Source organism: Bos taurus, chromosome 6, assembly GCF_002263795.3.
Source record: "Bos taurus isolate L1 Dominette 01449 registration number 42190680 breed Hereford chromosome 6, ARS-UCD2.0, whole genome shotgun sequence".
Lineage (NCBI taxonomy): Eukaryota > Metazoa > Chordata > Mammalia > Artiodactyla > Bovidae > Bos > Bos taurus.
In genome coordinates this window covers 56,856,202-56,882,301 of record NC_037333.1, presented here as the reverse complement: position 1 = coordinate 56,882,301, position 26,100 = coordinate 56,856,202, and the positions used below count along the sequence as shown (strand labels likewise).

General features: G+C 41.3%; 2 protein-coding genes across 6 annotated transcripts in view; one reads left to right on the top strand and one right to left on the bottom strand.

Moving 5' to 3' along the window:
* Nucleotides 1-26,100, top strand: part of LOC101906734 (uncharacterized) — a 104,299-nt gene that overhangs the window by 3,213 nt on the left and 74,986 nt on the right. Inside the window, exon 2 of the mRNA XM_059887893.1 lies at nt 3,841-3,956. Coding sequence (XP_059743876.1) covers nt 3,841-3,956 — 116 coding nt within the window. The remainder of the gene's footprint in view (nt 1-3,840; nt 3,957-26,100) is intronic.
* The window catches only part of C6H4orf19 (chromosome 6 C4orf19 homolog), a 78,564-nt gene that overhangs the window by 46,853 nt on the left and 5,611 nt on the right, over nt 1-26,100 (bottom strand).

Genomic DNA, 26,100 nt, shown 5'->3' with positions numbered 1-26,100 from the left:
CATGTAGTTATAAACTTATTTCTGGGCTTTTATTTTTTTCCATTAGTCTGTACGTCTGTTTTCAGTATCAAACTGTTTTAGTTACTGCAGCTTTGTGATACCTTTTGAAATCAGAAACTGTGATATCTCATGCCTTTTCTTTCTCAGGTTTGCTTTGGCTCTTCTGGGTCTTTTGTGGCTCCATATGAATTTTAGAATTGTTTCTTTTTCTGTAAAAACATTGAGATTTTGATATTTTGACAGATGTTGCACTGAATCTGTAATCACTTTGGGTGATATGGACATCTTAACAATATTAGGTCTTCCAATCCATGAACATGAGATGTCTGTTAATTTCTGTCTTTATTTCTTTCATCAATGTTTTATAGTTTTCAGTGTACAGTTCTTTCACCTCCTTGGTTAAACTTATTCCCATACAAATAAAGTATTTTATTCTTTTTGATGCTACTTCAACTGGGATTGTTTTCTTAATTTTCTTTTTGGATAATCTGTTTTCAGCACATAGAAATGCAGCTGGTTTTGTATGTTGATTCTGTATCCTGTGACTTTACTGAATTCCTTTATTAGTTTTAATTTGCATGTGTGTGTGTGTAAAATCTTCAGGCTTTTCTACATGTAAGATCCTGTGGATTTTTAAAATCATTTCATAAATGCTGTTAGACAACAGGTTATTAGAGAAAACTTATATCCTGAATTAAATGAGAATAAAAATATTTGGAGGGAAATACAAGTGAATATTTACCTAATTAAAGAATAAGGAAGACTTTTTTTTTTTGGTTACTAAAGTTCTTGGAAAAATATAAATAAAAGATTAATAAGTTACATAAAAAGCAAACATTTTTCACCTTAAAATCTGAAAAACTACAAAGATCAAATGAAACATTTGTGACAGATGATAAAGGGTCACTATCTTTAACTTTAAAAGGGTTCATAATTCAGTAGGATATTTATTAAAGATATCAGCAACAAAGGACAAGACCAACCGATTAAGAAGTGAATAAATATTAAAGACAATGAACATGAAAAATTATTCAGAGTTAAAGAAAAGACTGAATCCTGATGAATATTGCTTAATGTAAAAAAAGCATCTATCCTAATAAGTTGGTTTAGTAATAAATATGTGAGACCTCTTATTTGAAAAACAAAAAAACGATCAATCAAATACATAAACAGAAGTGAGTGTGGTAATGAAGCAGGTAAAGAGTTTCAGTGAGCAAGGATTGCCCAGCAGGGTTAAATGACACTCAAGGGTCAGGGGAGCAAAGGACTGTAATGCCTCCCAAGTTCAGCACCAAGAAGGTAACTGGTGGTGACCTTGGCAAAGGCAGTTTTGGCGCAGGGGTGAATCTGGAAGCTAGACTGCTATGGGTTACCCAGCTTCCTCAGTAGGTGAAGAAGTGGAAACGTTACCCATAAAAACTCTAGAAGGAAACCGGTTGTGAAAGGAAGTGAGAGAGAATGAGAAAGACGAAAGTAGGATTAAAGGAAGGTTTGCTTAAGTTGGGAGTTTTCAAGCTGTTTGGATATGCTGGTTGGAGACAGTGGGAAGAAAGGGAGGAGTTGAAGACAGAGGAAAGAGAGAGGATTATGACTGGAATAAGGTCTGTTCGCAGGCGGAAGGGAATGATGGAGGGTCAATCTGCCTCAGACAGGAGATGATGAGAAATGAGATGGACCTGTGCTGAGTGTCTTCATTTTATGTCTTCCTGTTCTGCAGAGGCTAGAGAGCAGAAAAGAGTTCCCAGCCTCACTCGAAGTAGGGTTCCCAGATCCACTTAGATTCAGACAATCCTATGCAAGAAGGGGGGCTTCCCACGTGGCACAGTGGTAAAGAATCCACCTGCAATGCAGGAGACACAAGTTCAGTTCCTGGGTTGGGAAGATTCCCTGGAGTAGAAAATGGCAACCCACTCCAGCATCCTTGCCTGGGAAATCCCATGGATAGAGGAACCTGGTGGGCTACAGTCCATAATGTTGCAAGAGTCAGACACAACTGAGCAACTGAGCACCCATGCATGCAAGATGAGACAGGGAGAAGGAAGGGAGGCAGAGGCTGTACTTCAGCTACTTCTGCTTTTTCTGCTGGTAAACCCCACAGAGATGCACTGGGTTTTCCGTTAGCAGTGTCCCAGCAGCCTGGTGCTTTATGGATGTCAAGAGGCAGAATGTGGGGCATTGGATTCTTGTCTGTGCAGACCCCTGAGTCATGGTGTACGTCTCGGGCCATCGTTCACGGCAGCTCACAGGCTAACCCCAGCTAAGGTAGTGTTCCGCTGACCATTTCCAATTCCCCCTCATTTTGGTTGTGTAGGAGGAGGCAGCTCCCTGGGAGGGTTAGTTGTATGGTGGTATTTGTTGTCTTGGTGTTACTGAGCCTGCTACTCAAGCCTTTCTGGGGATATTGTAAGCATTCGATTCCTTGTATTAAATTTCCTCTTGCTTGAAATGGCTAAGTAATTTCTGTTTCTTGATTGAGAGGGACATCTCCTTTTGTATCGAGAGGGAAGGAAAAATGGATGTACATGTAGATAAATGTGTGTGTGTGTGTGTGCGATGAAAATCTCCCCAAATGCAGGAGTTTTTAAGCTATGGTGTTATAGAGTCTCAAGGAGTTCCTGGATAGGGTTCAAGGCATCAGTAAACTTAAATGAGTAAAAGCCATATCTCCTTCTTTCCGAATCTCTAACTTAAATTTAGTATTTTCTTCAATTCTGAATGTAGACATCACACTACAGCATTGCTGGCAGTTCCTGTGACTTCACCCCTAACAGAAAACAGGCATTTTCACAATGTTATATAAATGAATCACACAGTCCGTACGAATGTATTCCCCCTTTTGTGTACAGCTGCTTTTACTCAACATGTTTTTGAGTTTCATCCATGTTGTTGCATATATCAACAGTCCACTCATTTTTCTTGCTTGATAGTATTTCATTGTATGACCACACCACAGGTATACTGTTGATGGACATTTGTGTTATTTCCAGTTTAGGGCTACTCTGAATAAAGATGCTGTCAAACAGAAACAGAAGTGACTGAAGAAACATACAATTGAGTGATGTTAGGGGACCAGATGAAATCAAATGTGGTCATCCTTTAGTATCCTTTGGGCCATCCAGGACCCTGCTGCTGCTACTGCTAGTAAGTCGCTTCAGTCGTGTCCGACTCTGTGCGACCCATAGACAGCAGCCCACCAGGCTTCCCGTCCCTGAGATTCTCCAGGCAAGAACACTGGAGTGGGTTGCTATTTCCTTCTCCAATGCACTGTGGATATTAAAATCCAAGGACACTCAAGTCCTTTACATAAAATGGTAGAATATTTGCATAAGCTATACACACTCTCTCAATCATCTCTAGATTATAATATCTAATACAACATAAATACTATGCAAATAATTGCAAATACAATGTAAATAGTTGCTAGTGTGTGGCAAATTCAAATTTTCCTTTTTGGAAATTTCTGGAACTTACTTTTTTCAAATTTTTTAATCTGTAGCTGGTTAAGTCCATAGATGCAGAACTTGCAAATATGGAGGGCTAAATGAACAGAGGAGCCTATGGGTGAGAGAAGAGGTTTTCAGGGTTTTATTTTTCCTACATGAATATTCAAATGATGGACAGTCTGCCGCCAATAGCATATGTGATGCAGGTGCCAACTTACAAATGAGATGGGCTGGAATCACCTACAATGTCCAAAGCACTGTTTCTTCCACTGATCGAAAATGCTAACATGTCTTAACATGCTGGTTGGAAAACACACTTTCTTGAAGCAGAAGGATAATGGAGAACATTTAGAACCTAAAAATAACTGTTATTGCCCCTTGTTCTGCTACCGTCCAGAACAACAGCAACAAGAAGCAGGCTGGGCATATTTTGGACTTGAATGGATTTGGAGGTTGCTGCTCTAAGATTGGGCCCAGCAGGCACGGCTATGAAGAATATGGAGCAACCCTATCGTTTGGCAATGTGACTCCTAAGTATTTACCTGGGAGCAATGAAAATATATATCTGTATAAAATCTTGTCCAAGAGTGTTGACAGCATCTTTATTCAGAGTAGCCCCAAACTGGAAATAACACAAATGTCCATCAACAGTATACCTGTGGTGTGGTCATACAATGAAATACTATCAAGCAAGAAAAATGAGTGGACTGTTGATATATGCAACAACATGGATGAAACTCAAAAACATGTTGAGTAAAAGCAGCTGTACACAAAAGGGGGAATACATTCGTATGGACTGTGTGATTCATTTATATAAGTTTTAAGTAGGCTACATTCATCCATGGCAATTAAAAAAATCAGAATATTGACTGGTTCCATCAGGGTGGGGACGAGAACTGGTTGCAGAGAGGCATGGGAAATTTTCCTTGGTGAGGATGTTCTATTTCTCGAGGATGAGTTGGGTTATACAGTTGTACGCAGTTGCCAAAACTCACCAAATTGTACACTTGGATTTGTACATTTCACTACATGTAAATTACAAGAGAAGAAGGAGAAGGAAGAAGAGGGGGGAAAGTGAAGGAGAAGAGGAGAAAGAGAACGGTAAATAAAAACTGAACTTACAGTCAACAAAACACATACTGAAATGTTTGAAATGAAGTGAGGTCTGCAATATACTCTGAAATGTAGTCCCCCCTGCCCCGCCCCGCCCCGTGAAAAAAGGGTGGGGGATTGGTAGATAGCCAGGTGGTTAGTATGTGAGTTTTAAAAAGACACAAAATGTGAATTGTAGATTCTAGATGGTGGGATGTGCAATTCTTTAAACTTTTCTGTAACTTGAAAACTTCACACTAAACAATGTGAGTGTATGGCAGAGCATCTCTTTTTGCCTTTTTGGATTATTTCATTAACTGTTGGGCCAAAAAAGAGACTTGGAAATAAGGAAAGCATTTCATATAGTTCTTGTTCTATTTTAATAAATGGAACCTCAAGTGTCATACACATCACCTCCGCCCCCTTAATAACAACAATCATCCATGAGTACATCGCCACCACCACCTCTGGATCTTGGGGCTGTCCCAGCATGGTGCTAATTACCTTACACATGTCAGCCTCCTATAGAGAACTTCATGGTGTTCTTTATTGTTTAACAAAAAGCTCTAGGCTGAGTCACATCTTCAGAACTTCCAGACAGCCAGGAACTAGAACAGATGTTCTAAGAGGAAGATTATGTCTGCGATGGTGGGTATTTTTAGCAGAATGTATTATTCAAATATGAAGGTGTGGGACTCTGTGTGTGTGTGTGTGTGTGTGTATCCAGGTAGTGAGCACATTTTAGAAAAAGATACATAGTATAAATCATAAAGTAACAGTAACTTTAATCCAGTTTTTGTAGAGAGAGAAACCTTGTTCCTTTTCTCTTTTTCCTTAAACTCCTTGTATCCAGTGCCATTTGATACTGTCACCTTGCCAAAGGGTGTGACAAAGGCTGCCTGGATTTGGCACCCCCAGCTCTTTCCTAGCTTCCTTTTCTCAATAAACCCTTGACAAAGGTCAGGGGTTTGAAAGGTCGGGTTTTTCCTTGTTTGGTTCGTGTTTCTTGCTCAGTAGAATGATTAAACGTCTCTGAGTGTCAATAAATAAGTGGTTTCGGTGAAGCTTTTCGGAATCTGTTTCCCTGAAGGCTGCTTGGTGGCGTGCCTGGGATTGGTTCGGTTTTGTATGAAACTGGTAGGTAAACATTGTAATTAGCAGGCTGCCTCATCCCTGCGGCTCCTGATACCTGTACAGCCATGCATTTAAGAAGAGGGCAGGGATAAAATATCTTCACCTAAAACCAGGAGTCAGGCTTTGATCTTCAGCTCCGACTGACAAAATGCTAAGGTGCTAAAGAGGCAGAAGCCGGATTTGAGCTAAAGGGATCTCAGGACCCCTGGCACAGCTATGCTAGCACTAGAAAGAATGTATGAATTAGGTAAATACCTACCAGGAAAAAAATTAGGTAAATACCTACCAGGAAAAAAATTAAAAAGACAATAAGCCAGCCTTGAAAAAAAACATATCAGTTTTCTGATTAACTTTACTCTGATTGGAGGCCATAATTCAAACCAGATTCATGAAACAGTGTCAGACAATTCTGGCTGCGTACAGGGGCAACGTATCAGAACTGGATCAGCTACAGTAACCCCATACTGAACAAGTTCAGGATCTCTGGTTCATTTTGTGCGGATATCTCTGTGTTATTGTTAGGGAGAGAAGGGTGGGTTCCTGTAAAGCCAGGTCAAACCATCTTCTTCCTGAGAAGTAACTGACTGATGTGCAAATCAAGCATCTTCTGCCTGTCCCACTGGGAAAATATAGTAGACATGTTTCAAACAATGACTCAATTAGTGGTACCTAGGTTCCAGAAAGTAGCAGACAAACTTTGAAACTTAATTGGATTGAGGAGGGGGAAAAAAAAAATTCTGGCTCCTTTCCTAACATAAATTGTATATAATCAGCAAATCAGCAGGTAGTTTTCATTGGGTTGTGACTCATGTCACACTTAATTCCAATAAAGATTACGGGATGAGATTTTAAAGCTTGTCTGAAATTAGAAATGTAGGAAACCTGAAGGTGACTTTGGTAGAGAATATAGAATACAAAATAGTGTGCAAAATAATAAAATATTCACTCTTTGGGTGGGTTTTATGAATTGCTGCCATACAGCCATACTGTTTCAGCCTTCTGGTGGAGTGGGATGAGTGACAGCCTTACTTTTACATGCACAGAGTGGTTTTTGCTCTTTGTTCTTAAAGATGGGATAATCTATCAACATAATCTTTTCAGCCATTCTCCCAGGATAAGAAACAGAGAAAAGCTGAATGACTTGCTTTCTGAGCAGAGGGTGAAGTAAGAATGGATAGTTAGGGAGTTTGGGATTGACATGTACACACTGCTATATTAAAAACAGATAACCAACAAGGACCTAAGGTACAGCACAAGGAACTCTGCTCAATGTTACATGGCAGCCTGGATGGGAGGAGACTTTGGGGGAGAATGGATACATGTATATGTATAGCTGGGTCCCTTCACTGTTCACCCGAAACTATGGGAACGTTGTTGATTGGCTATACTCCAATATAAGATAAAAAGTTAAAAATAAAATAAAGAATTTGAATTCTAGTCCCCATGTATTGCACACACAGCTCGCTCCAACTCTGCATCTAAGAGACCTGGCCACACCAGTGCTGGGCAGTGGAACTGGGCAGACCTGGCTCAGCTCACCTAGCTCAGATGCTCTGCTGCTTCAAGCTGAAATGCTGGTCCCATTAAGTTATGAGAAAAATTGAGAAGCATTCTTCCTCCTCCACTAACATCTCATCTTCCAGAACTTGGGCATGGGGTTGATCAGAGGGGTACAACTGGTTGCATTTTTCTTTTCCTTTATTGGTATTTTATAGGATTACTAATAAGAAATCTGAGTAAGTAACAGAAGTCTTGCCCCAGCACTTACGGGGACTGCTCCATTGAGTGAGTTGAGGATGGACGACCCTTCATGACATGGGACCACCAGACCTGGGATATAGTGCAGGCTATGAATGCTCAGTGGTGGCACCAGCTCTAGCAGAAATACTTATGCTTCTGGGGTTGATGTGGCTTGATTTGTGTCCCTAACCCATAGCACCTCAGAACGGGACTGTGTTTAGAGAGAGGACCTTTAAAGAGGTAATTAAGGTAAAATGAGGTCATTAGGCTAGGTCCTAATTCAACCTAGTGTCTTTATTAGAAGAGATTAGGACACACAGGGGCTTCCCTAGTGGCTCAGAAAGTTAAGAATCTGCCTGGAGCACAGGGGACCTGGGTTTGATCCCTGGGATGGGAAGATCCCCTGGAGAAGGGAATGGTAACCCACTCCGATATTCTTGCCTGGAGAATCCCATGGACAGAAGGTCCTGGTGGGCCCCAGTCCATGGGGTCCCAAAGAGTTGGACACAACTGAGCGACTAAGCACAGCACTAGACAGGACACACAGACAGCACAGACTGTTGGGAGGACCACGTGAAGAGCCAGCAAGGACAGAGGCCTCAGGAGAAACCAAACCTGGGGACACGTGTCTCTACCGAAGCTTTACACACATGTGAGTTTTGGCTAATGTTGGAATCTTCCTCTTCTACACTGAAAACTCTTAGTAAAATATCTTTTGTGAATGATCCAGTTAATTTATTGATGAAGGTTTGGGGAGGTCTCCTCTAAAACACACTGTGAAGAATGTTTATGAAGAAAGACAGTGAACAGAGTTCAAGGAGAAAGGTTTTCGGTCCTTAGAAATAGGCGATTGCTTGCTGTAGCTTAGCATTCTTTGAAATAAATAACCCATCTGAGAAGTTGAACATGGAAAAATGTGATATTGGGACTAAATTCTGGAAATAAATGTGGGTGTGTGACGTAAAAAAAAAATACTTTTGGTTTTGGAAATTTTCAAACCTACTGAAGACTTGGAAGATGAGTGTATGAACAGCCACATACTTTAAGAAACCTGTGTAATGATTTGATTTTGCTCCCAAAAAGCTGTTCTTTTCTGCTTTACTGTAATCAATGTAATTCTAATAGCGCCCTCAGAAAGATATGACTATGCAATTAGATCACAAATGCTCATAGTTCAGGAGGGCTAGACATGCCTTTTGGTGAATAATTTAACTGAGAAATATTTAGGGCTCAATCTTAAATAAGGTACTACAGGAAATAAAATGATGTTTAGGGGCCACACTGAAAAAAAAAACTTACAGCCACTTGAGAAAACAAAACGCAATTCAACTGCAAAAATAAACAGCAATAAAAATAACAGATAAGTGTTGGGGGCAGAGGGAAGGCAGAAGACACTGAGAATATGAAGAGGATAAAACTGTTTCTATTTATGTTTCTTCACAGAAATGAATTTCCTATGGAAAGTAACATATCCTGTTATCAATTAATTTCCTAGTACTTAAAGGCCAATTTGGGAAACTAATTTTATAAGGCAAATTATAAATAAGTACATATTTCTCTTGTGAACACACAGCGATATTTTACAATTATTTTATTCTTTACTAGAAGGACAATCCAAAGCTCAGGGAAGTATTTGTTCCTCTAAGGGTCAACCTTAGTTTGGTGGACTCAAGCCAAGTAATTAATCCATTTTTTTCCCCTGACAAAGAATAGGCTACTATATTCACCTGACGTATTTAGTCAGCCTCACGCTAAGACATGCCCTGGGGAGGGTGTGCCTCCCAGTGAACTGGACCCTAGGCCTAGAGATCCGGGGAGCATTTCCTTCTTAACCCATTATTTCCAGAAGTCCACATGTACGTCTAGAGAAATTGGAATCAGGCAAATAATGAATAAGACCACAACTTGGTACAAATGTGATGCAGAGGGGAAGATTACTCCTAACAGGGCAAAGTGAGTGGGGGTGTGTTTTTAAATTAATACAAACTGTTAATTGCATTTGGCCACCATCTAATCTGTTTGTTTCTGTTGTTTAGTCACTCAGTCATGTTCAACTCTTTGCAACCTCATGAACTGCAGCAAGCCAGGCTCCCCTGTGCTTTACCATCTCCCAGAGCTTGCTCAAACTCATGTCCATTCAGTTGGTGATGCCATTCAACCATCTCATCCTCTGTCGTCCCCTTCTCCTCCTGCCTTCTATCTTTCCCAGCACCAGAGTCTTTTCTAATGAGTCAGCTCTTTGCATCAGGTGGCCAAAGTACTGGAGCTTCAGCTTCAGCATCAGTCCTTCCAATGAATATTCAGGACAGATTTCCTTTAGGATGGACTGGTTTGATCTCCTTGCTATCCAAAGGATTCTGAAGAGTTTTCTCTAGCACCACACTTCGAAAGCATCAGTTCTTCAGTGCTCAGCCTTCTTTATGGTCCAACTCTCATATCCATACATGACTCCTAGAAAAACTATAGCTTTGACTATATGGACCTTCGTTGGCAAAGTAATGCTTTTTTAATACGCTGTCTAGGTTGTCATAGCCAATGCAGGAGATGCAGGTTCAATCCCTGGGTCAGGAAGATACCCTGGAGAAGGAAGTGGCAACCCACTCCAGTATTCTTGCCTGGAAAACCACATGGACAGAAGAGTCTGGAGGGCTACAGTCCACAGGGTCAAAAAGAATTGAACACAACTGAGTGACTTCACACACACAATTATCCTAGGGCTATGGTGATAAATAGAACATATGCTAAGTACACTTACCTTTTGGTCTGTGCACTTCAGAGACCAAGCCCAGGTACTTTTGAGTCACTGCATTCTCTGAATGAGGCCAGAGAGGTGATTCAGTTTTGTGATTATTTCCCACTTTATGTAGTTTTTTTTTCTTTTTTTTTTTCTTTTTTAACTCCTTGTTGTTGAGGAAAACTGATTTTGCAGATTAGCCACAATCACAAGCCATTCCGGAAATTAAAATTCCTCAGGCTCTAGTTAAACATTATTGGTAAAAAGTTCCTGCTCACTACCACCTAGAAATCTATTCCACAGCATGACATATATAATGATTATATCTTTATCTAGGCTCTGCTGCTGCTGCTGCTAAGTCACTTCAGTCGTGTCCGACTCTGTGCGACCCCATAGACGGCAGCCCACTAGGCTTCTCTGTCCCTGGGATTTTCCAGGCAAGAATAGTGGAGTGGGTTGCCATTTCCTTCTCCTATAATTTCCAAATTTATATACAAGACTCAACTAAATAGAGGAGCTCAGGGAATCGATTTTCTAAATAACCAATTCATAAACACTTTTATACATAATTTCCTGCCAAGAAACTAGACAGAATTTCCTCCAACTTCAAGAATCTTATCCCTGGAAGAGGACATGGCAACCCACTCCAGTGTTCTTGCCTGGAGAATCCCATGGACAGAGGAGCCTGGCGGGCTACAGTCCATGGGGTTGCAAAGAGTCAGACACGACTAAACAACTTTCACTTTCACGTCAAGAATCTTAACCACTCCCCCCAAAAAGCACACTAGTTTTGGATGAGACAGAGTTAAATCGAAAATGAGAAATAGAAACTAGAATGCTGATTGTTTTTAAAATGTTTACTTTGAGCAAAGGATCTTTGTTATCTCAGTCTTTAACATGCATTTGGCAGCCTGTATTAAAATGGCTTATTCTCCAGGCATGGACCACAGGTGGGGTGGACTTGGGTGAGACAGCAGTTCCAGTTTTACCACGCTTATTAATTTTGTTACTAGGGTTGAAATATGCAGCGGGGACAAAGAGCACTGTTTCTATGAACTGTTTAAAGGAGAGAGCAGGAGGAAATGTGAGAAGGATGATTTCTCAATTTTGTCTTTTAAAAGGCAGTCTCGTGGCTGCATTTCCTCCTAAATCCAACACTGTGTGTCCAACCGGACTGAGACACATCTGGCAGTACATGGAAAGATCAAGAAAGAGTTTTCATTGATCAGCAGACGGTCAGGTAGCAAAGCTGGGAGAACTGCTTCTGCTGATGTATCTTCACTAAGTGACAAGGCTGACCTTTGAAATCATTAAGTGTTGGTATTTTGATCTGTCTAAAAAGGTAAAGTGAGTTCTTTCATAAGGAAGTGGGAAAAAGCCAGACTAAATGATTATAAATGAATCAGTGCGGGTAGGACAATGAACTCAGACTGGTCAGATGGGTTAAATGAAAGGGGTCTGGGGACGTGCCAGTAGCTCTGCCCTGCAGAGCTGTTTTCAATAGATCTGTAGTTGGGTGGGGAGACCAGGCCTGGAGGGGCGCATCTGAGCTCTGAGGGGTGCACAGGTGCATACAGGCTGACACTGCCAGAGGCCTGCCTGGCTTCTGAAGATCCAGGGCGTGGGGAGGGAGCCTTGGCCACAATGATGCTTGGGAGTGGGGGATGGCAACAGGGCTTTCTGGGTGTCCCCTAGGAATCCCTCTAAGAATGATGTAATATATTTGATTTTCTTTTTTTATTTTCAGGTTTTTGACCAGTAAACAAACCCTTTCCTAGTGCTTAAGTCTTTTAAGGTGAATCTTCAGTTCTTAAAAGTTTCAATCTAGTATAAAACAGCAAATTATCTTAAACATTTCAACTTACAGGTCCACGGTCTGAATCAATTGCTCAGGGACATATTTTAAATTGGAGTCACAAGGCTATTCATGTTAATTAACAAATTATCTGAAACATTGTGAATAGTGTATATATTTAAAATAGTAAAGACAGACTTCCCCACAACTATATATAAAGATACAAATACCTTGGGTTTTATTTAGTCCATCTCATTCGTACTTGATTCTAAACCTTCCCAGCATTAAAACACTACATTGTAAGGAAATAATTTGTTTTCAGATGGAACCCAAACTTGACACTGGGTGCCGTCTTCTCATCTCTGTCCCTAAGATTCTAATTACTAGTCACGTAATTCTCAAGACCTCTTTGATTCTTCCATCTCCCACACGGGCTGAACTTGGCAACTGACCCAAATCAACACCTCTATTCACCATTTAACCCTGAATTCTCTGTACACCCTTCCCTGACGACAATTATCACTCACAGATATAGCCTGCCAGGCTCTTCTGTCCATGAGATTCTCTGGGCAAGAATACTGGAGTGGGTTGCCATTTCCTTCTCCAGGGGATCTTCCAGACCTAGGAATCGAACCCAGGTCTTCTGCATTACAGGCAGATTCTTTACTGACTGGACTGTGAGGGAAGCCCACAAGTGTGCACAGACCTGCCAACAGACTCTGCATCAACACCCTTCTTCTGATGGATAATAGGTGGCAGATGAATAGGGGCTGGTCACAGAAGAAGAACTAGAACCTGGAGAAAGAAATGCAATAGTAGAATAGAAGTCAGAGGAAAGAGAGAATTTCCAGAAGGAAGGTATCATTAACATCAGTAGTTTGAAATGCAGCAGGGAAGTTTGTAAAGTAAAGGGATGAAACAGGACCATTAGGTTAGATGGTCATATACTTAAATTTAAGATTCAAATTGCATCAGTGAGATTTTCATGTCATTGTATGGGTAGAAATCAAAGAGCGACATAGGAAGAGTGAGCTAGAAGTGAGAAATTTGGAATTGCATTTCAAGGCAGCAACAACTCAAGAATTAAGATCTTTTAATTTAAGTTTGTATTTTAATAAGGGGTAAAGAGAGGCAGGGAAGAAGTAGATAGAATAAGAGAGAGGGAGTGAAAGATATGGAGTGGTAACCAAAAAGTGGAAGAAAGAGGTTCAATGGGAAGAGATATTTATTCTATATTTTAATTTTAAAAATAGATCTGAGTGTGTTTGCTGAGGAGAGAGTTGATTCCTTTCGTGGGGAAGGGATGGAGAGCTTAGAATTTGAAGCTTTGGGTTGGAGACAGGATTGACGGGTGAGGCAGTGTACCAGAGGATCTCAGCTAAGAGATAAGGAGACCAGGTGAAAAGATCGACCTTGAACAGGAAAAGGAACATCTTGTCCTCTAAGAATGGAGGGAATGTGGCAAGGGATACCAAGGGAGACAGGTGTGGGCGTGGGCGGGGCAGGAAGTGAAGGTAGCCCAGCTGAGCTGCCTGAACCTGGCCCCCTCTGGCCAGCCTGGCAGGACTCAACACAGTTAAGTTCCTGGGAACAGAAGGAATCTGGACTGTGATGACAACAGCTCCAGACATGGCCAAACGGAACCATCAGAGGGCCTCCTGATTATGCAGTAATTCACATGTATCACAGGTCACAGGAGGAATCTAGAGGTTTCTCTTCAATTTTGATTTCTAAGGTAAAGAAAATCAGACCAGAGACATATTCAAGAGCAGTTACTGGTGACTCTCAAACTACAAACTGGGTTTCTTGGCTTCTGCCTCCCTCCGCTGTTATAAAAATATACACAATCAATTTTCTCTCTCTCTTCCTGGCTGTCTTTCCCTCATTCTTCTGCTTTGAAGTACATCACTTTTTCTGAAAACTCCTCCCTGGCCTCTCCTCCCTCTTGTCAAGCAGATCTCATAAAAGCTTTGCAACGTCCCCTTTACTTTCCTTTGTTGCACTTCACTGAACAATTTGAAATTCTAGTTTTATTTACGTAATTATTTAATGTTCTTCTTTCCCAGCAGATATTATAAGCCACATGGGGACAAGGATCCTATTTGTTCACTTTTGTATCCTGGTGAGCACACAGCTCAAAGTCTAGATGGAGTTGGTGCTCAATAAACATGATGAATGAATTTATATTCCAAGCATATAGTGTAGGATAGTTTTCAAGAATTTTATTTGCAAATTAAAGTTCTGCATTTGTGAAAAGATTCCACTGTGGGGTGGCAAGAAGACTGACCTATATATTCCCTGGGCATATATGAAGTGCTCAATATATATTTGTTGAATGAATAAGTGAATTTCCACACCAGTTATTTTCACTCTCTTAAAAAAAAAACACCACCACACTGTGCCTCCGAGCCACTGAAAATAATTTAAAGATACTACCTAAACATGAAAAGAAAAAAGTATTTAAACAAGTAAATTAAAATTTTCCAGTGTAATTTAGAATAAATCTTAGAGTTCATCAATACTTTGTTAGTAATCAATTTATAATGAAAATACTGACTATATAATTAAGGTAGCTTCTGGGATAATATATAATTGGAAAACCTAACATTTAATTCCTAAAGCTTTACACTTTGGAATGTCTCAGAGACATTTTATCTCATGACACTAAGTGAACTTGAACTTACCAAGCTTTAGGACAAAAATTCATGCATGTGCAAACATTTAAAAATAAAAGTCATCCCCAATGAATTGTCTACCACCTTTTTCAGGAAAGAAAATTCATGAACATATGCATGAAGATTAGTACCATAGTGTAGGCAAATACTTTTCCATGTCCCACCTCAAAGCAAACAAATGAAAATAGAAACTTCAAGGACAATTATAAAGTGTGTCCTAGTTTAAAGGCACAGCATCCTTTTCTCCTTTGGTTTTCCTTTATACTCTTATCAGAAATAAATAATGCTAGCAGGAAAACATTTCTGCTCTTTTGACTGTGAGGTAATTAATCTTTGTCTTATATTTCTCGACTTTCAAAACTTTATAAAGATATGAAAATAGAAAGCATTCAAATGTTTGTTGATTATGGATATTAAGAGACATTAGTGAATCTACCTGGTCTAGGTTATACCTACACACCCCAACATTCTAATTCTTTCACGGAACTTTTAATTTCCAAAAGAGGCTATTATTCTGGTTAATAATTAAAATGTTTCAATGTTTAGGTATACACAATGTCACAGTGTTGGCATAAAAATGCTTTGTCACAGTCACTTGGGCAAGTTATGGGGAACACAGACGCTTTGTTAGTTATAGTATTTGGGGAAGTAAAGGAATATATGAATTCTTGAGTTTTCAGGGAAGTCTGATTTCAAATAGTCTATCTTGTTGTCCATACAAAGTGCTTTGCATTTTACTAGAAGATCCGGTACCTATATCTCATAGCAAAATTACCATCTGTCAGAAAGATGATGGCTTGGACTGCCCACAGTTGAGCAACGAGAAAGGTAACTCATCCTAAGTATTTCTGATGGCACACACAGAGTCCAGGGCTGGGTTATGTATTGTTAATAATCCCTCCCAGGCTCAACTGTCCTTTCATCTTGGAATTTTCTGACTCTTCAGATCTGAGTTCACTCACATTCCTTCCTACAGTATTTAGTGAAGGTCTATGGAAGGTTGTACATTCTCCCCTTGCCTATACATCCAGCCTCTACACATATTCCCAGTATTCAGGAAGCTAAATTTCTGCTTTTTTAAAGATTTTTTTGACGTGAATTATTTGTAAAGTCTTTTATTGAATTTGTTACAACATTTTGTCTGTTTAATGTTTTACTTTTCTGGCCATGAGACATGTGGGATCTTGGTTCCCTGACCACACCCCCTGCATTGGAAGGTGAAGTATTAAGTCCTAGACCACCAGGGAGGTCACAATTTCTGCATTTGTGAAAAGCAAAGTGTGAGCTTACTGAAAGGCAGACACATAGTTGACCAAGGGGAAATCATTATTTGTACTTTAAATTTATCCTTAGTTTCATTACATAAAAATACTAGCTTGCTTAATACAATTTAAAGGTATATCACGGTTTGGAAGGACTGTTGCTGAGGCTGAAGCTTCAATACTATGGCCATCTGATGTGAAAAGCTGACTTATTGGAATAGACTCTGATACTGGGAAAGGTTGAGGGCAAATGGAGAAGGAGGTAGCAGAAGATGAGATGGTTAGATAGCATCACTGATTCAATGGACATGAATTTGAGCAAACTCTGAGAGATAGTGGGAAGACAGAAGAGCCTGGTGTGCTGCAGTTTATGGGGTGGCCAAGAGTTGGACATGGCTTAGCAATGTAAGAACAACAACAGAGTTGTGACACTTAACTATTTTTGCTTTTTTCCCCCAATTTTAAGATAAAATTTACAAATGCACTATAAGGATACCTTAAATACCTAAAGCGCTGTAAATCCACGTAAGAATAGCAACAAGATAAAGAAAAATTGGTTTGAAAGCGTTTAAAACTAAACTTTATATAAATGTGTGTGTGCATAGAGTCTAAACAAAAATATACCATGGTAACTTAAAACATGGCAATGTTTAAGATATGGAAACTGTTGAGTTGAAATAAATTAATAGAACACTGCAAACAAGCTCATCAAATGTGCACAATGGGAGCAGAAGAATCTGAAAGGTAGAGGCCCATTTGGGTGAGGAAAACCAGATGCCAAGGGTAGTTCATTACAAATAAAAGTATTCTAATTAGCTTCAGGGGAGAAGGAGAAAAGAACCAGGTACCAAAGGTAGGAAAGCCAAACAGCCCCTAGCAGATGGAGGCACGTGACTCCCTAACTGCCCCTAGGTAACTCCTGGTTTAAGGACAAGGCAGACCTCTATCATCATTTCTGTCAGCAGATTGTCATCCAGAAGTGTCCAGTTCTCTGGAGCACCACCACGTGACACCCTGCTCTGAGCCCACAATCAGATTGCCTTTCTCTAAGCTAAGAAACAGTCCCCAAAGCCCACGCTGTGAAGAGGGGCTATGAGAACAGTGGCAAGTAAGTGATGTGAAGACAGCTGCAAGAAATCATCACTGACTTCATCAACAAATACAAGTGTCCTTCCAGAGCCATGCCATTTCCTTTAGGAAGTTCAAGATATGGGTGTGCTGTTGACCCTCACTTAAATCCAAAGTCCATTTCCCCAGCATAACCAATTAGGCAGTGTAGCCGAGAGCTGTCAACTTATTCTTACTTGTGTGAAGGGGTCTGGGTGGGGGTTGGAGGAGCTTGCTCTCTGTGTTGAGTGCAGCTGAGTGTGTGAGTCTTTCTCCTGCTCTAATCTTAATCCTGCCTCTAGGATCTTAAGTCTAACTATTCCAACCATTGCTTTAAATGAGTGTTTTACACTTTGTTGAGCATGAAGCTAAACACTCTCTGAGCACACTGTTTATGGCAGGAAACAGGTTTATTCACTGCTGCCGCTAAGTCATATCAGTCGTGTCCGACTCTGTGCGACCCCACAGATGGCAGCCCACCAGGCTCCCGTCCCTGGGATTCTCCAGGCAAGAATACTGGAGTGGGTTGCCATTTCCTTCTCCAATGCATGAAAGTGAAAAGTGAAAGTGAAGTTGCTCAGTCGTGTCCGACTCTTTGCGACTCCATGGACTGTAGCCTACCAGGCTCCTCCGTCCATGGGATTTCCCAGGCAAGAGTACTGGAGTGGGTTGCCATTGCCTTCTCTGGGTTTATTCACTGGACAGTTCAATAAAAGCCAAGGTACTCCCAGATGCAGTGAATGTTAGAGGAGACTTTGCTGCAGTATAAAGAATTCCAGACTCTGAGTTAGCACAATCCGTGGGTTCTAGTTTTGGCCCTCTGAATAATTTAGGGTTATATGGTTTTAATTGGAGAAGGAAATGGCAACCCACTCCAGTGTTCTTGCCTGGAGAATCCCAGGGATGGGGGAGCCTGGTGGGCTGCCGTCTATGGGGTTACACAGAGTAGAACACGAGTGAAGTGACTTAGCAGCAGCATACGGTTTTAGCTAGGCCATTAACCTCTCTGGGCCTTAGTTTCCTCATCTGTGTAATGGTGAACTAAATGACGTCTAAGGCCCTTTCTGGATCCTCCATTCTGGAATGACTGTGGACTGCATGTTCAAAGGGAGGAGTAATCATATTGGGATAGAATGATCAAGAGTTTTCAGGAGATAATTAGGGTGGTTTGCTCATTTTCTGCAAAATCTGATTTCTCAGTTGTAAAAAATCCAGCAGAGAGATTGCAGATGGCTCTGGTAATCTCTCCCTCACAGATAACCACTGGTAGAATTTTTTTCTTCTGGATATTATACGTGTTAATTATAACTGTTACTATTGCCATTTTAGGTGCCAAATATAATCATTACTAATTATATTAAAATGGAACATAAAATACGTGTTTCTTTAACAAACTTAAAAAAATTTAAGATTATATCTTGGAGATTTTTCCGTGTCATCACATCTCATTTTTTTTTTTTTAAATCAACAGAGTACTGCATTGTATCTGAAAGTTGTAGTTCATTTAACCAGCATATATTGACAACAAATACACTGTTCTTTGTGATCATAAACAATAGTGCAACAAAATTCCTTTGTATGCCCTGTCCAAATATTCAGTCTTGACACCTCCTCCCTCACTGTCCATTTCCAATCCATCACCAGGTCCTGGTGGTTTCACCTAATACCTCAGGAACCCACACACTTCTCTCCACTGAGTTCTCTCTATTTTATTCAAGTGGAGATTCAACAATGTCTCACACAATAGCCCCTTACTTGAGGCTAGCCTTCTTTAGCCCCATGTCTTCCTTCTAGCTTCCTAACTTGCAACCAGAGATGCAAATCTTATTTCCCAGTTTACGACCTTCAGTAGCTTCTCTCTGTTCCTAAGATAAAGACCACTGCCTTGTAATGGTTTTATTGTCGGTGCTGCACTTTGAGGTCAGCATAGAGTTTGGAATTTGTATGTGTTTTCCCTGCACCCTAGGATGTAGATTAAATTAGTATGTAGAGTAAATTAGTTACTCAGTCAGGACAACACACTTCTGGGATGGTTAGTAAGGATGTTATCAGATGCTTAGAATTCAGAGGTGGTTTCTACAAGCAAGTTACTTTCTTTATCTGTCATCAGCACAAAGGACTTGACTAATTAGCAAATAACTGTTAGAAGTTATTTTTCCTCGGTGAAGTCAGTGTTGTACAGGATGTGTGGACAGGCTAGAAACAGTGTTGAGGTATCAACACTCTTGCATCAAATGGTACCTGGTAGTGATTCAGGATCTGTCCTTCCCAGCGGTTCCCAGGACATGCTGGTGAGTGTTGCCTTGTCTAGTTCTTGCTGCTTAATTAAACCCTTAGGTTAGCTGAACCCTGTCCCTAGAGGAGTGTTCCATTTGCCTCTAATGAACTTTCCATGAAAGATCTAATTGGAGAAACAAAAGGAACAGAAACGGGAACTTCATCCAGATTACAAACAGGCTGCATGACTGTTTCAACTTCTGCTTACAAGTCAGTATTACAACGTGAGGCTAGATTGAGCCTGACATTTGCTTTGGGATCAGGTGTGAGGCTGTGGGGAAGGAGACTTGTACCCTCAACCACCTCTAAATATTGAAGGTTTCAACATCCACCCCCAAAAAATCCTAAACAAGACCTTAAATAAGGGTCGGATTGATTGAGGTCAGATTATAGTATGTAACCTAAGAGACCCTGCACAATCGACCTTCTGCCACCTCTCCTGGTCCTCCTCCTGCTCAGGAGACTTCTGGAACACCGTACCTTGGGGGATGTCTGAGCCTACAGCCTGCCTTTGCACCGGAGGACCCACTTTGCCTGATCAGATCCCTCTTATCCTTCCCAGCTTGGCGGGACAGGCTTCCCTCAGAGAAGCCATTCTGGCCTCTCAGGCCAGGTCATGCCCCCACCCTCACAGAGCCCAGGGCAGTTCTCCCTTAGGGAAACCTAAGGGAATGGATGATGATGCGTCCTTTTGCTAACTGCACCAAGCCCTATGGTACTGCCTCCAGGCCTGTGTTAATTACCTTTGTATTCCCACTGTCTGGCACAGACTATGGACATTTGTTCAATAAAGAGCATTTAGATTTTACGCCCAACAGCATTAGTATTTTTTTAAAAAATTTTATGGAACTAGGTTCACTAAGTGGAGTGAGCCTTCCATAATGAAAACACTTAACAGTATTAAAAAAAAAAAAATCCAACCAAACTCACAAAGTGAAGGGCAAAGGATATATAAAATACAAAGGTGAAGCAATGACCCTCTCTTTTAAATACTATCCACGCCAACTTAATTCTGTTGAAAACCCTTCACGGACAGAAGGGCCAGAAGAAAGCCACCTTCTTCCTCACTCACTCTGCATATTTCATAGTTTCCTTTCCTTTCAACATTTACAGGAGGATCATTTCAGTATGCAAATAAGTTCTGCTTTCTCAGAGAACTCCATTTTACTTTGTCTCCACACATCAAGTCCTTGGCATTCTCCCTACTTCCCACTAATACAAACACGGAACACACTTCACCCCAAACTTCTGTACATGCTGAGGTTCGAGGAGGATTTAAAACTACCCCTGGACAGCTATTTAAGGACATTTTATGATAAGGAAAGTTACATATCTAGTTAGAAATTCCGGGGAAATCCCACGAGTTTCAGTTAGAAATTTCCTGTTATTTCGTGTGGCCTTTGTCCAAGGTAAAGATGAGGTGAGCTGGGAGGAAAAGTGCATTGTTTGAACACCTGCCCTACTCAGACCCTTCCTTGCATCTTGTATCCCATGGCGCTGCTCTGGTCCTAACTAACCTCTCATCTCACTTTTGAGAAAACTGTGGGCCACAGAGATTGAGAATTAGGTTGATTAAGTATTTACTAAATGCAGACAAATGCAGCTTTACAGATATGGAAACTGAAACCCAGGGAGGTTCCAGGCAGAGTTAGGATGCAAACCTGATGGGGGTCCAGCCCTCACTCTTGTCTTTTCTGGGAAAGCCAGGCCTGACTCAAAGGGGGTCATGACCCGTTCTTCCTTGAGACTCACCTGGGAAGCATAGGCGACCCACTGGCTTAGTGAATGGAAGAAAGTACCTTGGTTTCTTTTGTTGTTGTTGCTAAGTCATATCTGACTCTTTTGTGATCCCCACAGACTATATATAGCCCACCAGTTCCTCTGTCCATGGGATTTCCCAGGCAAGAATACTGGAGTGGGTAGCCATTTTCCTTGGAGAAGGCAATGGCACCCCACTCCAGTACTCTTGCCTGGAAAATCCCATGGACGGAGGAGCCTGGTAGGCTGCAGACCATGGGGTCGCGAAGAGTTGGACACGACTGAGCGACTTCACTTTCACTTTTCACTGTCATGCATTGGAGAAGGAAATGGCAACCCACTCCAGTGTTCTTGCCTGGAGAATCCCAGGGATGAGGGAGCCTGGTGGGCCGCTGTCTATGGGGTCGCACAGAGTCGGACACGACTGAAGCGACTTAGCAGCAGCAGCAGCAGCCATTTCCCTCTCCGGGGGATCTTTCCAACCCAGGGATCAAACCCGAGTCTCCTGCATGGCAGGTGGATTCTTTACCACTTGGGGAGCCTAATACAGTTTCTTTTAAGGGTTCCCATAAACTAAACAGACAGTAAGCACCTGCAAACAGAGTGCGTAAAGACATCTAGAGGAACCCAACATGCATATGACGCAGTCATCTGTGAGACTAAGAGGATGATTCTGTTTCTGAGTCTCACCCAGTCACACCTGTCAGTGGAGCCCTTCAAGGTTCTGGGGCAGTGAATTCTGGAAATTTGTTTGGTTTACTTGTTTTGCTTTTTGTCTAATTAATCTTACAGGACAACTGCCTGTCCAGGATTGTAGTTTCAGTAATTTTTTTTCTCTGAAGCTACTTTAGCTTTAAGTTTTATTGATTTTTTTGCCTAGATGCAGGTCACACTACTTTTGCCCCATTAAACCTTTGATTGCAGGTAGGAAATTATAAAAACAACCCTCCAACTCTCTCAGTTTGTTGTGACTTCTTCACACCTTCTTTTGTTTTCAGGCTCTCCCCCAGATCCACAATTTTCATTTCAACTTGGGCTTCAGCACCACGAAATATTTGCCTTTTAGTAGCTCAGACAACAAAGAACCTGCCTCCAAGGCAGGAGACCCGAGATTGATCACTGGGTCGGGAAGATCCCCCGGGGAAGGGAATGGCAACCCACTCCAGTATTCTTGCCTAGAGAATCCCAAGGACAGACCATGGGGTCACAAAGAGTCGGACATGACTGAGCGACTAACGCACTTTACCTTTGAAAGGAGAAAGCAAGCTCTGCATCAATAATAGAGACTGAACTCATTTTACAGAGCTGGGGGATCAGGCTTCCATTAGTGGTCTTCTGTGGAAAAGGCAATGGCAACCCACTCCAGTACTCTTGCCTGGAAAATCCCATGGACGGAGGAGCCTGGTGGGCTGCAGTCCATGGGGTCTCAAAGAGTCAGACACGACTGAGCGACTTCACTTTCACTTTTCACTTTTATGCATTGGAGGAGGAAATGGCAACCCACTGCAGTGTTCTTGCCTGGAGAACCCCAGGGATGGCGGGGCCTGGTGGGCTGCTGTCTACGGGGTCACACAGAGTCGGACACGACTGAAGTGACTCAGCAGCAGCAGCAGCAGTGGTCTTCTGGGGCTGGACCTCGGCCTGGGTTGCAGCGACTCTCTGAAGCTTCTATCACGTCTGTTCCTAGAACACTTGGCTTCCTTCATCAAAACCGAATCCCAGTGAGGATCATAAAACATGTCCCATCAAGTATAAAAGAGAATGCACAGAAATTGTACTTAGCAAACTAATTCTTAATTCAAAGCACTGGAAATATAAAGCATGGTTTGTTGTTATTACAATTATCATATGGATTCAATGAAATAAGAAAATCATGCCAGGGAGGAAATAGGGTTTTGTGAGGTATTTTCAAGTTTCCATGAAATAGTTATTTGGAATCATCAATATAAACCTTCAAGCATCTCTCTGAGTTTGGCACAGTGTATATGGGAGGAAAAAGTAAACCCAAACTTAAAACTGGATAATTTGGATAATTTCTGCCAAAGACCAAATATAAAACCTGCAGAGTACTTCAGTGGATAGAAGATTGGGCTTAGCATCAATAGAATCGGTTCAAACATTGACTGGGTGACACCCCTAAATCTCTCTGTGAAAGTGGCATAATATTTAGGTTGGGGAAAAAGTAATTGTGGTTTCAGATTGTGAATTTTAAATCATCATAACTAGGCTCAAACACACTTTTATTATTCAAAATAGGAACCATTACTATCAACCCATTTTTGCCAATGAGAAATAAGTTGATTTGTCTAGTGAACCCTTGGAAAGCATTTTCTGCCTCTTGCTGATTGAGGAAGCATTTTCCCTGCAAAAAGTTGTCGAGATGCTTGAAAACGTCGTAGTTCACTGATGACAGGTCAGGTGAATATGGCAGATGAGGCAAAACTGCATAGCCCAATTTGTTCAACTTTTGAAGCACTGGTTGTGTGACATGTGGTCAGGGGGTGTCCTGGAGAAGAACTGGGCCCTTTCTGTTGATCAATGCTGGCTGCAAGCGTTGCAGATCTCATCGATCTGCTGAGCATACTTCTCAGATGTAATGGCTTCTCTGGGATTCAGAAAGCTGTAGTGGATCAGATGGACAGCAGGCCACCAAACAGTGATCATGATCTTTTTTTGGTGTAAGTTAGCTTGGGGAAGTGTTTTGGAGCTTCTTCTTGGTCCAACCACTGAGCTGGTCATTGCTGGTTGCTGAATAAAATCCACTTTTCATCACATGCCACAATTCAATGGAGAAATGGTTCACTGTTGTTGTATAGAATAGGAGACAACATTTCAAAATGACGATTTTTTAAAATTTTTGGTCAACTCATGAGGCACTCACTTATTGAGCTTTTTCACCTTTCCAATTTGCTTTGAATGCTGAATGATTGTAGAATGGTAGACACTGAGTTCTTCAGCAACTTCTTATGTAGTTGTAAGAGGATCAGTTTCGATGATCCTCTTAATTGGTCACGTCAACTTCCAATGGCTGGCCACTGCACTCCTCATCTTCAAGGCTCTCATCTCCTTTGCAAAACCTCTTGAACCACCACTGCACTGTACATTCATTAGCAATTCCTGGGCCAAATGCATTGCTCAAACTGTGAATTGTCTTTGCTGCTTTTTGCAACCCATTCTGAACCCAAATAAGAAAATCACTTGAATATGCTTTTTATCTAACATCATTTCCCTAGTCTAAAATTAATATAAACAGCAAGTAATAAGTCATCAGCAAAAATAAAAAAAATAGTAAAAGAAGAAATGTGCATTAAAATGATGTATAACATAACCAGATTTATTTAAGAATGTACCAATATCAAATAGCAAAGTTCAATAATGCAAAACCGCAATTACTTTTGCACCAGCCTAATAATTCTACCTATACAAATGTCACAGGACAGTTGGGAAGGTCTAATAAACTCAAGAACTAAATAAAGAACTGCTTCATTATAACTAATTGCCTGTCAAAAATTTATATATATATACACACACACAAATATGAAATTTACATGAGCATGCTGATTTGGAACTTTAAAACTTTGAATGGCCTCTTAGTAAAAGTTTAAAAACTGCCACAAAGGAATGGGGAAAGTTGCCTGAAAACAAAAACCTGAAACCATCATTACCACCAAAAAGTATCTTCTTTTTCAATAGTAAAGAATGCAAAGATAACACCCCAACCTAAAGTTTGCGATGCACAATTCAGAACCTGGCAGTCTAGAACCATCTTCACTTCCTCTCCTTCTTTCCTTAGAATCCAACTTAGCAACAAGTGTCGTGGGATAAACTTTGCAAGGCCTCTCAGGTTGGACGGTTCTTCTATTTCCCCATCCCTGCCTCAGTCGGAGCCCTCCCCTCAGCACCCTCACAACGGGATTCACTACTGCCAGGCTCTCTGGGCCACCCTTACTTAGTGCTGCCAGATCCGCCTTCCTAAAAAGCAGAACTCAGGATCCACAGAGATTCCATCCATCTCATCTTGTTTCCCTCTACTCCAAAAACATTCCCCTCCTCTAGTCTAGGAATTCCTTCACCTGCCCAGACGCCAGCTTCAGGGCCTTTTGCTCTTGCTGTTCTCTCCGCCTAGAATGTCCTTCCACCAGCCCATCTTACTACAAATCACTCTCCCACAGTCCCTTTAGTGCAGTGCTTCTCAGATTTTACCATACTTATGAATCGTCGTAACATCTTGTTAAAATGTAGGTTCTGATTCAACAGATCTCAGGTTGGGGGCAAGACTCTGCAATTCTAACCACCTCCCAGCCAATGTTGCTGGCCCATGGACCCCACTTTGAGAAGCAAACCTATTGACTCAGGGGGAAAAAAGGCGGGGAGGAGGTAGTTCTTGGAGACAGACAGACATAGATTTGAATGCAATCTTTATCAGGCAAATATCTCCATCTGTATAGGGGGAATATTACCCATTTTATGGAAGTGATAGGAGGATCTTTTGACTATAAATAGATATTAGGCTTTTCAAATCTCTTTCACTTGGCTCCCCTAACCTTATCATCTTGTTCCTTACTATGCTTCTCTGATAATCCAGTTTATTTCTCTTTACTCTGGATCTTGTGTGTTGTGCTTAGTCGCTCAGTTGTGTCTGACTCTTTTTGACCCCCCTGGACTGTAGCCCGCCAGGCTCCTCTGTCCATGGAGATTCTCCAGGCAAGAATACTGAAGTGGGTTGCTATACCCTCCTCCAGGGGATCTTCCCAACCCTGGGATAGAACCCAGGTCTCCCCTGTTGCAGGCAGATTCTTTACCATCTGAGCCACCAGGGAAGCCCACTCTGGATCTTACCTGACTTTATTTCTTTTAGCACATAAATCAAGAAAAAGGAATTCTTAAAGTTAAGTTTTGTTCTTACAAACTTTGAGCTTATGAAACTTAATTCCATCCTCCCTGCAGCTGAGTAGGGAGGGGCACATTGAGGGGCACATCAAAGTTCCAGTGCTGATTCGATCACTCACCAGCTGAGTCTCCTGCTGAATGTGAACTAACATGTCTGGGTTTCAATTACTTCACCTGTAAAATTCTGCCTTTA